This window comes from Lissotriton helveticus, chromosome 7 (assembly GCF_964261635.1).
Source record: "Lissotriton helveticus chromosome 7, aLisHel1.1, whole genome shotgun sequence".
Lineage (NCBI taxonomy): Eukaryota > Metazoa > Chordata > Amphibia > Caudata > Salamandridae > Lissotriton > Lissotriton helveticus.
This window is the reverse complement of record NC_136068.1, coordinates 1,511,845,333-1,511,859,767: the sequence shown is the minus strand read 5'-3', so window position 1 is coordinate 1,511,859,767 and position 14,435 is coordinate 1,511,845,333. Positions and strand designations below refer to the sequence as shown.

Genomic DNA, 14,435 nt, shown 5'->3' with positions numbered 1-14,435 from the left:
AAGCAAGTGAATCAAAGTTAAAGTGAGTATTTAAAGTTTAGCATTTCTAAAACCTAAGTCCCTAATTGAGCTAAATAGATAGAAATTAAAGTAAAGTTCTTTGAGGATTCTTACGTGCTCCACGCAATGTCCGACAGCACTTCACCCTCATCGGAAAGTCAGAAAGCAGTAGCCAGCCCATCCCTAGGGGCATGACTTTTTATACCTTTCTACACTAACTAAACTACGCAAAGGAAAGTTTTCAGAAATCTTCGACGTCCCATTGGCTGAGAGTGACAAGTGACATGTCACCCATATTTCAAAAGTTCCATTAGGTCACTTTTCTTAAGGACCATTGTCTTTTCTGAATGCAACCAGGAGCTTCCTAGGTTTGCAACAAATGTACATTAATGTTCTCACTGCTTCCAATTGACTTCCGCGGATGCCAAGTTAAGGGCTGACAAAATGTTCTTTTTCGACCTTGGCCACGTCCGACAGAAAGATGATAGCACGTCAGTTTTTGCTTTGTGAATGCAGCTTTTGACGAACATTTTATTTCAGAATGGGCGTCTCGTGACTTTTGCAGAAGTAAAATTCAGCCTTTTTGTAACTCGAGCAAACTAGGCCCAAAAGCAGGCAACTTATGCTTTCTAGTATAAAACAAACACAAGAAAAGTATTAATGTAAGAAATAATGTAGATTCTGTATCCACCCCAGGATTTACTAATTAATTAACCCACCCGATTAATCTAATGTTACCTAGCAAATGCAAACAAATAAAGCAGCGTTTATATCTACCAGTCTTCATTAATCCATGAGACTTATATGCACCTAGAATAGTAGAAATGACATCACACAGACAAGGAAAAGCAAAACAAGCACATGCTTCTTTTAAGTTTGCAGCAGTTAGTAATGACAAAAACGAAAACAATAAATTATTTTATTATTTTGCACGAACAAAAAGATGCAACAATTATGCACGTTTATGAGCACACATGTTAGTCCCCCCATGTGTAAAGTTTAATCTAAGTTGTATTAGCACGACATATCACAAATCATTAATATTATTATTCATGTTATGGAAATATGACTTCACGAGTTTAAACAAAATTTTGTTTTCTATCTCGCTCCATCAGGGCCTGATCGGCCTAAGTGAGGCATGAGTGACCCAGACTCCCCCTTCCAAGCCCGACTTAAAGCGGGCATATTGGGATCGGGCGTCAAAACGTGAGTTATCATGCCAGCAGGCAGGGAAACTCATGGAGGGATTCCTTGATGTCAAAGGCATTTGTAGCTTAGAGCCCTATCTCGACTTTATTCAGGTCCCCAGGGATAGGACCTTGTACATGAAGCTGAGATTCGGCACCCTGCAGGTTAATTCAGTGATATCCTCATGGAAGGGGTCGAATCCGGTCGCTGCACCTTGCCCTAGCTGTGGCCATCCCAATGAGTCCATCGCCCATTTTTTCCTGGCATGTCCTGTTTATATAAAAGCCAGAGAAAAGTGGCTCAAGCCAGTCTGCAAAGCGCTAGGATTTATGAGCCACGTGGCTGCCCTACGCATTATGAAAACAGATTCCTCCTCCCTGACACTGGTCTGTGGAGTAGCCAAATACCTGGGGTGTGCCTGGCTACTAAGACTAAAGGCGACAGGCAAGAACTTGGCAGGTCTCCGACTGGAGGATTTGGGATGAATAACTGACTTGATTAAACAGTGAATCCAGTGGGCAATAAGTGGTTGCTGTCCCCTGTATATATGAAATGGTGATTAAGTCTCATGAATGTAATTATTTTAAACTGTACATTGTATGCCGATTTTACTGGTTCTAATGAATCAATCTTTTGATATGTGTATCGTGTTCCTTTTTAATTCTGGTTTTATATTTGTATTATTGTAATGCTTTTATGATACATTTTTTATCGAATAAAGCTTATCAAACAAATTCCCCAACCATGTTTCTCCTGCCTCCTTCACACATGCTTGGTTGCCACCTCTCCCCACATTTGGCTATTGTGTGGCTGAGGTGCCATGCCGTTAATGGCTTATGTTCAAGGATTGCCCAGGTTACCATTGTGATTGTTCTGTCATGTCTGGTGGGTGGGCATGTTGTTTTGCATGTTGTTTGTGATTTTGTGACGTGTGCATTGCCAAGATTGTGAGTTGCATGGTTGTGGAGTTGAGGTGAGTGGGGTGTTCATTTGGAACTTGCCAAGGGGCTGTGCATTTCCCTTGGTGCCATCCTGGAGGAGCTGGTTGGCGATGAACTGTCAGAGGATGAAGGACTCATGCACACTGGCTGGGTATTTGGAGGCGACATTGGTGGAGGTTCCACGGGCTTTGGATGTTGCCTGCACATTGATATGAGACGTGTGCTTTCTGTTGCGGTGATTGTGTGCTATGTCACCAGGTGGCACAGTTAAGACAGGTGTGCCGTGGATTGCCCCTAACACGTGTGTGCATCCAGCTATGGCGTATGGTCCTTGCTTGGTCTCCAGCGGATCCTGCGCCTTGTGTTGGACGTATGGGCGATGGTGATGGTGATGTCGACTGCGCGATATCCACGCCAGTGCGGACCTGGTTACCGGTCTCTTTGAAGGATTGAGTTATCAGACCATCCGCATTACCGTGTTTTTATCTCTACACGCCCGGACCTTTATCCTGCCATTTTGAAAAGATATAAATAGATTGAGAATCTGATCGTGATAGCGTGCACGCAGGATATAGGTGGAACTTCCTGCACCATTCTTGATTGTTACAAGAGTTTTAATTTGGTATTTGCTACCTGCAAGAGAAGTATCGTCCTTGGTCTCTCTCAACCCATATATTAATCACCCAAAACATTCTCCAAAGTGTGACCTCCTTATCAAATCCCGATGTCCACTGCTGTGAAGAATAACCCACATACTTACTGTTTCAAAATAAACTACAAGTGTATGGGTGGCTACTCCTGACGAAGACACTTTTTGTGTCGAAACTTGCGTCACAGATTTTACCTGTGCCACTTATGAATATTAGATTTATTTAAAAAAAATGAAAGATCAAAGTCATTGAAATGTGTTTTAGAATGCTAATGTATTTTGTTTTCTTGTTTAAAGATTGTTATATATTTTATCTCTTTGAACTCATTCATTTGTTTGTGTTACAATTATAAATTTGTGAACCTTTAATTGCTTGGGAACGATACCTTCCACTGTGATTGAGATGTCCAGGACAGGTGTGGGGGACTTGGGTGTGGCTGGCTGTGAGACTCCTCCTACTCGGGCGGGTGTTGGTTGGGGGTGCCAGGGGCCAACAGGTGCAGCACAGCCAGCAGCTTGGTGTGGGTAGGATGTTGGATGTCCGCTGTGTTGGTGCCGTAGGCCTGTTAGACAATGATGGTCAGGATGCGTAGGATAGTTGTCTCTTTCAGCCTGTAGTGGACAGTGACATTTTCAGGTGTTGGGTCTGTGAGGCTGGTGCGTTTCCTGGGGGTCAGCTGTCTTTGTCTGCGCTGCCTCTGTAATGGTCCGGGGGGTGTTCCGGGTGGGGGTTGGGGTCCTGGGGTGGTGGCGGTGGGTTTTGTGGCCCTCTTGGGTGTCCGGGCTGCATGATCAGTGGCTCCATGGCATCTGTTGCCCTTCCGATGTAGCCCTGGGCTGGGCTCCCTTTTGTGGTGCAGGCTGACGTCTGACTTTGCACCAGGTCAGAGCAGGTGTTAGTTTCCTGCTGCTAACACGCCTTAACACTTGTTATGTGTTCTTATTACCGATCTGGCTGGTTGTTGAGAATGTTGAGGTGTGGTGTTGTCGCAGCTTTTGGCACCAGAACGCCTACTCTGCATCTCATTAGTGATAGTTGCGGGGCTCGTATCTGGTGAAGTTTTTTGCGGCTGCTATCATGGGTAAACTGGTGCTGTGGGCTCTTAACCCCAGCTTGTGAATGGGGCGATATATTTAAGCAAGTTTGGCTGCACTAAAGTGCCGTTAAATCATAGATGGTCCCTTGTGAATATGGCCCAATATTGTTTGCAAAGCCTACTGTTTATAAGTATACCTCCTTGTATATGACCACTATTCATCCCTAGGAACTCTCATTGTCACTTGAGTAATTGTACACATACCTATCATACACCTTTTTTATATTGTTCCTAATTACTGTTACTTGCTCTTTGTATGATCTCACGTAAATGCTACTACTATATATATATCCTGCTGTCTATCACATACTCCTTGTCATGGTTTTACTAGGTATTATGGTTTGGACTGATCTAGTTCTTGTAACTGCTGCTCTGCATGCACATAGGCACCTGCACAGCATGGGCATTCGAGTCCACGGTGTGAAGGAACCTGTTGTACGGTCACATTGTGGTGCATTTTTCAGAGGCAAGGCTGCCTTTGAAAGAGGCACCTCACCGGGACTGCCACACTGCCCCACTGAATACTTACAAGGTTGTAATCTGACAGGAGGGCAGCGGGGACCTTCAGCGGGGTGGTGGTGCGGCGGTTCGCACCGCCATGCCACTGCTTCTCCAGATGTCGTAATCAGGCCCTTGATGAAAGTTCAGGTTTTACTCTTCAACTGTTTTTTGCACATAAAGCAAGCACTGGCAAAGCCAATAGGTACTGCATTTTAAATATAATTGCAGAGTAATTGAGTTTCCCAGTACTTGGCTGCACCTACACAAAATTTGAAAATGGTTGTAGGTGTATCATTGTGTTAAACGCCCCATTGTTCCAGGCCACAGGACCTCATACTAGGGAGCAATCAACCGCTCCTGTGAGGCAGGTGGGCATGGGTGTCGAAGGTATGGGTGGAGTTGGTGGCCACTGTGTCAGCATTGTAGCTGTTGTGCTGCAGCCCTGCACTCTTTTCCTGGACCACACTCCAATCTCTCCCTAAGGAAGGAGAACGGAGTGTGAGGCACTCTGGAAGCTTGACATGGTGCGTACTTGGGTGGGGGCAAAGTTATTTGGTGGCCATATTATCCATCCCTATACATATTTATATATCTTACAGAGTGTAGTTATGGTTTGGGTTACCAGAAATAGGAATTCCTCTGATTTCTGTCCCTAATAACTTTGCACCCATTTGACAAACACTTGCAGACCTATTGCACCTATCACATTGGTGAAGTATTGAAAAGTGTGGCAGTGTTTGGTCAAGTGGGTGCAAAGAAAAAAGGTGGATCCCAAAACACACTAACACTGCAATGCAGTTTACATAAACATTTGTATTTCAAACAGCGACAAACTGAACAGAATGTGATAAAATGTCACAGCAATCTACATTTTAGTAAGTAGATGATTCGTTTTGCTATTACAAGTGGTGTTATGAAGTTATAAGAGTCAATATCTTAGTGATATCTCTGTAGCACAATACTACAAAAATTAGAAAGGAAGTAAAAAAAGGAACTAGACTGGATATATAAAGTTGCAGATTTACTACTTAAACAACTGAAAGATGGTAGATTTAAGAAAGAATGCTAGATTTACGTAACCACTCGGGAAACATGGGAATGCTGAGAAGCTAAAACCAAAACCATCAAAAGCATCACATCACACAGATTGTCAAAGCAAATTACAAGGCCCCAAAAAAGGCAAAAATAATGTGCCATAAACAAGTATCAGTCTATTTTGGAAGCCGTTTAACCCCTTGCATACAGTGCGAATTTTCGCGCTTCGCGGAGGTTGTACAAAGGGGCTGTCCTGAGCACACGCCCAAGTGACGCGTGACTGCTCCTGGCTGTCGCGAGCATGGAAGGGGTTAAATAGGGAATCAGACAATCTTTTGGCCTAAATTTGCCCATCGTGACAAATCTATAAGAAGGAGACCATAGTCTACGGGACTGGTTAGCACACTTTCCTGCACTTTACAGTAAGGGAAATTATATCAACACGGGCCATAGAATATAAAATACTTATCCAAAAACATTTTGCAAGCAAATATTGGTCAAATTGTTGTCCTGGGTGGAGGACAGCAAGATAGTATCCCAATTTAAGGCCGGGTTTTGTTGCAAAACAAGTACAATAGATCAAGTCTTTAGATTCCAGCTACTAAGATGGAAAATGGTGGACATTAACTGGGGCATCCTTACGTACAATTGTGTGACTGTAAAACCGCTTTTGATATGGTCTCTAGAGCAAGACTCGTATCCTAAGAGATGCAGGGCCCCCACCACCCTTACTGGACATCATAGTTTGTCACTACAAAGATAACTATGCACAAACTAGATGGGGTGCTAATGGGGAAACGACAGACCAATTATTGTTCAACAAAGGTGTCAGGCAAGGCTGTGTCCTTGCCCCACCTTATTTCTGCTATTCATAAATGGATGTGTAGATTTTCTATTAGGCTGTGAATTTGCTTCTCCAGTACTAGGTGGCTTTAAAACGTCATCCTTATTGTTTGCTGACAACACCATACTGGTGTAGAAAACTCCAATCAAGACCCTCCTCTGCAGGATTAATCTTTTTGGTATTAGTCATGGCCTGGCCATAAATGCCAATAAAACTAAATTTATGACAATAAATCGACATAGACAATTCAGAGGGTCTCTCTGATTGGAGGGAGTACATTTGGAGAGGGTACTGAATTTGTTTATCTATTTGTCAGTGTTTCAAGTAGCATAATGTGGGCTGCTAACCAGGTAACAAGGAGTATACTTTTGCTTAGCCAACGAGTGGAATCGAATGTATGATGTTACAATGCATACATTTACAATGCATGCCTTTACAATGCAGTTTTTACAACGCAACATCCTTTACATCCAACATCCTTTACAATGCCTTCTTTTACATAGCATTACATCGCATTTACAGAAACTACCTTTACAACGCATTCCTCTATATCGCATTATACTTTTACAATGCATACCATTACAATGCATACCATTACATTACATTTAAGGTAAGTGTTGGATAGTATGGGGGAATAATTAATATTCTAACTCCAGTAGGTGCAACAGTGAGTGCAACAGTAGGGTAAGTGTTGGATAGTGTAGGGGTAAAAATTACTATTTTAACTCCAGTGGGTGCAACAGCAGGGCAAGTGTTGGATAGTGTAAGGGTACTATGCATTGTAATAGTATGCGTTGTAATGACTAGAGATGTAATGCCTGCGTTGTAGTAACATGCATTGTACTTACATGTGTTGTAGTGTCATGCAATGTAATGGCTGCCTTGTAATGACATGCAATGTAAAGGATGTTGCGATGTAATGACTGCTATGTAAAGGTAGTGCGATGTAATGACTGCGTTGTAACGGTTGTTTCCTGTGAAATTCATGTTAAGCTTTCCCAAATACACCTCTTTTCATCCTATATCCCCCTTATTTATTTAGAGCCCAAGCTGTGGGGGCTGCTGTTCACAGCTCTAAACTGTGGGAGCATAGCAATGTAGAGCCTTTGGGGGTTGCTGAGCACAAATTCCTGGGAATCGCAATAAAACTCCCACAAAGTACTCCATTTATTTCTTCACAATGGATCTGGCCAGGCAACCAATAACTGCCAAACTCAGGCTTAATCCTATCCTATATTAGCTGTCAATTTGGCTAATCAGGGAGGTAGAACCCTAAGGAACTAGACTGAAAAACATCCTGAATAACTGGGTTCAGTTTCACTACCCTGGCTGAAATATGTTAGACAGACCCTTTTTAACCTGGGCTTTGCCAGATCTGTGGAAAAATCCCTTATCCATCACCAACTCTTCCATCAAACTGGTGAAACTGACCTTTTGGGAAAATAAAAAGAAGAAAATAATCTGATCATCGCACCATGTTTATTGATTGATCTGCTCTACTCAATTAAGATTACACCAGCATTTGAGAATTTGCTTGATGAACTAGAACATCGGTTTACTAGGCCGGGGACTTTACCACTGCCGGCCCACACCAGCAAATGGATACAGCACTTAGAGGTATGTTCCCTCTGTCCTGTGTGTAGGGAGGAAAACATGTCTGAGGTACATCTTTTTTCCCTTACACTACACAAGAATTTGATTGTGCTGCTCTGCACATTCCTGAGAGTTCTTCTGCACAAGTTGACCCTAAGAATATTTTTTAGGTCTTACGCCATATCCTGTATATTCTTTTGTATTGTAAAATACCTTGGAGCTATATGGCCCATTAGAATTAAGATTTTTAAGCAGCTGGCACTTTATTCTGATTCAGCCTAGTAACACTACAGGCTGATAGATTGCATGTGGGATCTCTGATATGTACATCATTGTTGATTGCACTTTATTCCCCAGATATTTCCTATAATGTTTTTATTCCTATGGTCTTTTTTCTGATGCTAGTGATTTTTATTTACCAGAATACCTTTGCATTATATTGTATAGTCCTGATCATTTTTTCATTATTCTTATACTGTATTTTATGCTTGAGTTTACTGTTTATATCTCATAATTGTGTTTTAGACCTGTTTGTGGCTGCTCTCTGGTAAACTGAATTAACCATGTAATGTTTTATCAATATCCTGCTTGTATAGTCCTTAACCGAAATACAATATTTTACATACTGAATACTGAAAGAACCACTTATGGTCACATGCTAATGGAAACCTATAAGCAAATACATAATAAATAGAATATATTTTCATCTACATGAGTTATTCTTTGCATGCACTCAGCTCACAAAATAAAACTGCAGAATAAGCCAATCTAAACCAACTTCCTTATGTACCCCTGAACAACAAAATGAAAAAGTGACCTAATAGTGAGTTACACAAGCTACTATTTGAAGGACATTATTATTGGCCTCTAAGGAAAAAAATAATGAACTCGATTTTTAAAGCAACAATATTTTTTTTTATCTTTCATTGCCTTTGGGCTTCATATATAGCACAATCCTACTAAAAGTAGCAAGGAAGCCCAAAAAATCGACTACATATATTAAGTTTAAGAATTACTACATGAATAACTAAGACACAGTTATGGTCACATGATTATGTAAACCAATAAAAAAATGCATACGAAATAAAGTAGAGAAAAATAAAATCACATTAAATCTGATTGCCACTCTTTAGTTATAGGTAGTATTTCCAGAGATAGAATTCCTCAGATTTTAGCTCTGTAATAACTTTGCACTCATTTGACAAAGCACCCTAAAACTTTCCAGACCTACATAATTTTCTACATTTTGAGGTTATGCTAATTTTTGTAATGCGTTAAGGGGGTGCAAAGATAAAAGGGGGGCCCCCAAAATGCATGTTTCCACTAATCCATTTTCCATAGACTATTGTATTTGACATGGCTTGAAAATGGCTGTACGGATTAATATGAAATGCGGCAGGATTATACTTTATGGTGCACTAATGATACTTTTTGGGTATTGCAGTTAAGTAGGGTAAGTAATTTTTAAGATATAAGACATTTAAACTTAGCTATATCTGTACGCCCACAGACACAACATACAAGGGATGTCACTCACATAACACAAATGCACTAAATATTAGAAATGTGAGAGGAATGTTTCTGAAAAAATTATGGATAACATATTTGAGCAGAATTCTATTACTTTTTTAATCTCATCTAATTATTATAAAAGATAATATTTCAATTATTTATTAATACGCGAGTCTAATAAATAAGTCCCTGAAACGATACGTTTAAAGGTACAAAACTCCTGAACTGTTTGACTGGTTTCACTCTGCATGACGTAACAAGCAATGCCAAATGAATTACAATTGGATATCTCGTTTTCACTGTAAATAGATGAAAACACTTGCTGTGTATTTTGTAAATGCAAAAAAGTAAAATGATCAATGTAAATAAATCTATATTTATATTTAAATCAGTGTCCAAGAAATAGCTTGTCAGAATACTTGCTGCAAAATTGTTAATATTCTCGTCAAAGTGTTCTTTCAGTTTCAATATGTACCTTACCTGCTTAAGATCATCGTATGTAAGCAAAAGAAAATTATTTTGGCCACACATTTTCATCCATCCATTGACGTGATCAAACCAGGAACCATAAGGAACTGAATGAAAAAAGAAAAACACAAGAAAGTGATGCTGCTGTTTATATGTAAAATGAAATATTCTGGACTGAAGAGAAACATTTAACCCTTTGCATGCGTCGAACGGCTGGGAGCCATCCAACGCTACAGTACTCCTGGCCGTCCGAACACATGGCACAAGACATTCCTCTGGTTCTGGGACCTGAGGGGTTTCCTTTCAATCAAAACAGCCTCAGGAGCTGGGTAAGAGAATCCCAAGCTCCTGAGGTTGTTCAGATTCTTTCACTGAAATGACGATAAGCACACATGTAGCCCTGACGAAACTGAAATGAGCCGATCGGCTAATTTCAGTTTCCCAGTATCCCAGAGGCAGATGGGAAAGGTGTCACTTGAAAGGGCAGAAGCACCCCTAATGGATGTCTGTTTGGGGATCGCGGCTGGAGGGAGATACCCAAGCAGGGATCCACCCACTAGGCACCAGGGAGGGGGGGAGCAGCCCCTTGGGCAAGGGCCTTTCCTCCACCCACATATTTTAACCATATTCAGCCTTTCTGCCCCCTGGGGGTGCAGATGGGGGCAATAGCCCTTGACCTGCCCCTGTGGGGGGACAGAAAGCACAGTAGCCACCAGGGATTTTTTTGGTGAAACATAGGGGTGGGAGCTGCCTAAAATGGGCATGCCTATGCCCCCACCCTCTCCCAATAAACTGTTCAGTCTTTTCACCCTGCCGGGAGGAAGATGGGGAATGTTAAACCTCATCTGCCCCATGGGTGGCAGAAAGCCCATTAGGCACCAGGGATTTATTTATTTTATGTATATAGGGGTGTGGGCTACTCAGAATAAGCATGCCCATGCCCCTCCCCCCAAAATTCCACATTCATTATGCCTCCCAGGAGACCGATGGGGGTATTAGCCCCCGATCTGCACCCCAGGGGGTAGAAAGCACATTAGGCACCAGGGATTTATTTATTTTATGTATATAGGGTTGGGGATGCCCAAAATAGGCACGCCAATGTTATGTTATGTTATGTTAAAATCGGTTTTATATAGCGCTCAGCTACTCCGAGGAGTGTCCCGGCGCTTCAAGAAACCCGATGCAGAAGTCAGGAGCAAATGAAATAGAGCAAAACAACTATTGAACAAACAGCCAGGACTTCAGCTCCTTCCTGAAAGCTAGCAGATTAAAGTTTTTTCTCAGAGGGACTGGCAAGGAGTTCCAAAGTTGAGGTGCCAGGTGACGAAAGGAGCAACCTCCAATCCGGGCTCGTCTGATGGGCGGAACAGATGCCAAGGCCAAGGAGGCAGACCTCAGCGCCCTTGATGGCAAGTAGAAAGTCAGTCGTTTCCTGATATATTTCGCACCTGAGTCATGGAGTGCTTTAAAAGCAAGCGTAAGCGCCTTAAAAGCAATCGTTTTTTAATAGGGAGCCAATGCATTTTTTTAATAGATCCTTGGCACTGTATCTCCGGTGGAGGCCGTAAATGGCTCTGGCAGCAGAATTCTGCACTACCTGCAGGCGAGATAGCAGATATTCCGGCAGGCCCAGGTAGAGCATGTTTGCGTAATCCAATGACTATACACCCCCCCGCCCCCACAATTCCACAGTCTTTCTGACCCCCCAGGAGGCAGACAGTTAGCCCCCGATCTGCCATGCTGGGGGGCACAAAGCACGCAAGGCACCATGGACGATTTTCTTTATGTATATAGGTGTGCGGGCTGCCTAAAATGGGCATGCCAATGACCCCACCCCCCAAACAATTTGCTACAGTCGTTCTGCCTCCCCAGGAGACAAATGGGGGAAATAGCCCCTTAACTGTCCCCCTAGGCAGAAAGCCCACTAGGCACAAGGGATTATGTTGGTTTTTTATACATAAGGGTGAAAGCGGCCCAAAATGGGCATGCCAATGCTCCCACCACCCAAAAACAAATTGCCACAGTCTTTCTGGTTCCTCCGGGTGGAAAATAGGGGCAAAAGCCCCTGATATAGCCCCCCTCCCCGCCCTGGGGGACAGAAATCCCACTAGGCACCAGGGATTATATACATAGAGGTGAGGGCTGCCCTGAATGGGCATGCTAATGTCCCCGTCCCCCCGGGAGGTAGATCAGGGCAATAATCCCTTATAGGCATCAGATATATAATGATGGACATGTCAGGGAGAAACCCCCATAGGCAAGGGTCACTCCCCTTTTTTTTTAGGTACTCATTTTGGCTGTTTCCGTGATATTTGTAATCAAATCTGCCCCCAAGTGAGGGCAACACATTACTAGAAACCAGGGAAGTTTATCTAGCTTCCTTGTTTGTGTGATGGTATTACATTTCACAATAGTTTTGTCAAATCTCTCTACTGCTTCCTTTGCATTAGTTAGAGCCCTATCTCACAGTATTTCCTTTTTGAGATTCTGGATTTCTTTTGTCAGGCATGCAAACTGATGATTTAACAAAAAGACGTTTTGTATGCTGGTAAATAGTTTCTTTTCTAACATCATATCAACTGCAATACAAATGATTTAATCTACATTATCATATGTCCTTACAGCAAGGAATACGTGGGTTTTACCAGACAAAAGATTAAGTCCAGAATGCTGCAGCACTGTTAAAGGATATACTGCAAGGTTCAGGGTGCACCATTAGTGGAACACGTCATTTAAAGACAGTTTGAAGTGCTGGGTCTTGGAAACAATTCTACTGATCCCTAGGGGTAGAGATCTGTCTGCCACTCTAAACTTGTGTGAGTGCAAGTGGATACACCTCCTGGATTCAGTCAACAAGGGATTGAATGAATCCAAAGAGATCTTGAGACAAGTTTCCTGTTATGCACAAGATAAATGTTCTGATACATATATTGTTTCACTAACTGTTTCTGGTTGTGTAACTTATGACATTGCTTGCCAACTGGACATAATTTTGGCTTTCCAGATTGTTTACTGTTAATTGTTATATAAGAAGCTGATCCTACTATTCATAGATGTGTTGTCATAATGAATATAGATACACTATTTTACCTGAACTTTATATACCACTTCAGCTATTTTCAGTGTGTACATACAATCAAAATGTTTGTTATAATTATTTTTTTTGTAACTTTTTATTATATAAAAACAAAAAGAAACAACACAACAAAACATACAATCAAGGCAATACAGTAACAATACAGCCATTAGGTCTGAGCTCAAGGAGGACGGGAGATACATGACAGCAGGAGAAAAGATTCTTTGAATACAGATGAGGGAAGGGCGTCAAAGGTAGAATTTGCATATGAACAGCACAGTATACCTCATCTAGAAGGAATGTAGGTCAGGGCTACTGGGAAGGACTAGGAATAGCCGTGAGTCGGGGCGTACAGATATCTCCACGGTATGAGTTCCAAGGATTCCAAATCTTCCCCCATTTTTTGGGTCTGCCGCTTGCCATATACACTGTCTTCTCCCTGAACATGTACCAGTCCAGACTCTCTTTCCAAGCAGTCACTGTAGGCGGCCTCGAGACCCCCACAACTGTGCAATATCCCTCTTTGCAATCATATTGGCCAGAGTCACCCACCGAAGCTGCGACACATCATAATCATTCGGACCCCACACATTCAATAAACATTGTCGGGCTTCCGGCATCATCACAACACCCGTTACTTCATCCATCACCTCATGTATACGTTTCCAGAATCGCACCACCTCAGGGCATTCCCATATGATATGGAGATAGGTGCCAAGGAGATCACACCCACGCCTACACGTGCCATCCGTGGAGTAGCCCATATGGATCAGACGGGGACCGGTGACATAGATTCTGTGGAGGATCGTGAGTTGAACCAGACGGAGGCGGGCAGAAATCGCCACCTCCCTGGGAGAGGAGATCGCGGACTGCCAGTCCTCATCATCCAGTTCAATACCATCAGCAATCCAGGCTTCACGAAGGGGATCGAGCAGACTCGATCGATCGTTAATCATTTTTTTATAGAACAATGAAATTGTACTGTCTGGCACATGACCGTCTAGTATTCGATCTTCGAGGGGGGAGGAATCCGGAATATCACTACCCACTGGCAACACAGAGTTCAAAGCATGGCGTACCTGGACATAACGGAATCTTTCCCTGTCACTCAACTTGTACTCTATTTGCAGATCCGAAAAGGTCTTCACCCCTCCTTTGACCCAGAGATCACGCACTTTATTAATACCGATTGTATCCCATTTGTCAAATCCCTTCGTCCGCCACAGGCCACCCAACTTCTCAGAGGCATAGAGCGGCGTTGCACCAGTCAACTTATCACTCCAGCCCATAGCCACCGTTGCGCTATGCCATACCCGCACAGCTATAGCGGTAGGTCCCAAGAGTTGCGAACGGGAGGGTCCTGAATAAAGCGCCCTGTAGTAATCACCACCCGGGAGCAGCCACTTATCCATTTCAAAAGCTGGATTCAACGCCGGGCCATACATCCCGTGGTTGAGGGCAGCAAGGTGGGAGGCCCAATAATACCTACGAATATCTGGGAGCGCTATACCGCCATCATACCAGTGAAGTG

The 14,435-nt window shown here is 42.7% G+C and overlaps 1 protein-coding gene across 3 annotated transcripts in view; it reads right to left on the bottom strand.

Annotated features, from left to right (window-relative positions):
* LOC144770435 (sulfotransferase 2B1-like) overlaps positions 1-14,435 on the bottom strand; it is a 548,547-nt gene that overhangs the window by 222,281 nt on the left and 311,831 nt on the right. For all 3 annotated transcript variants that reach the window (XR_013598895.1, XM_078654947.1, XM_078654946.1), the window contains exon 5: positions 9,841-9,935. Coding sequence is in view for 2 of the 3 variants with exons in the window: in XM_078654947.1 (XP_078511073.1) it covers positions 9,841-9,935 (95 nt within the window). In the remaining variant the exon portion in view is untranslated. The remainder of the gene's footprint in view (positions 1-9,840; positions 9,936-14,435) is intronic.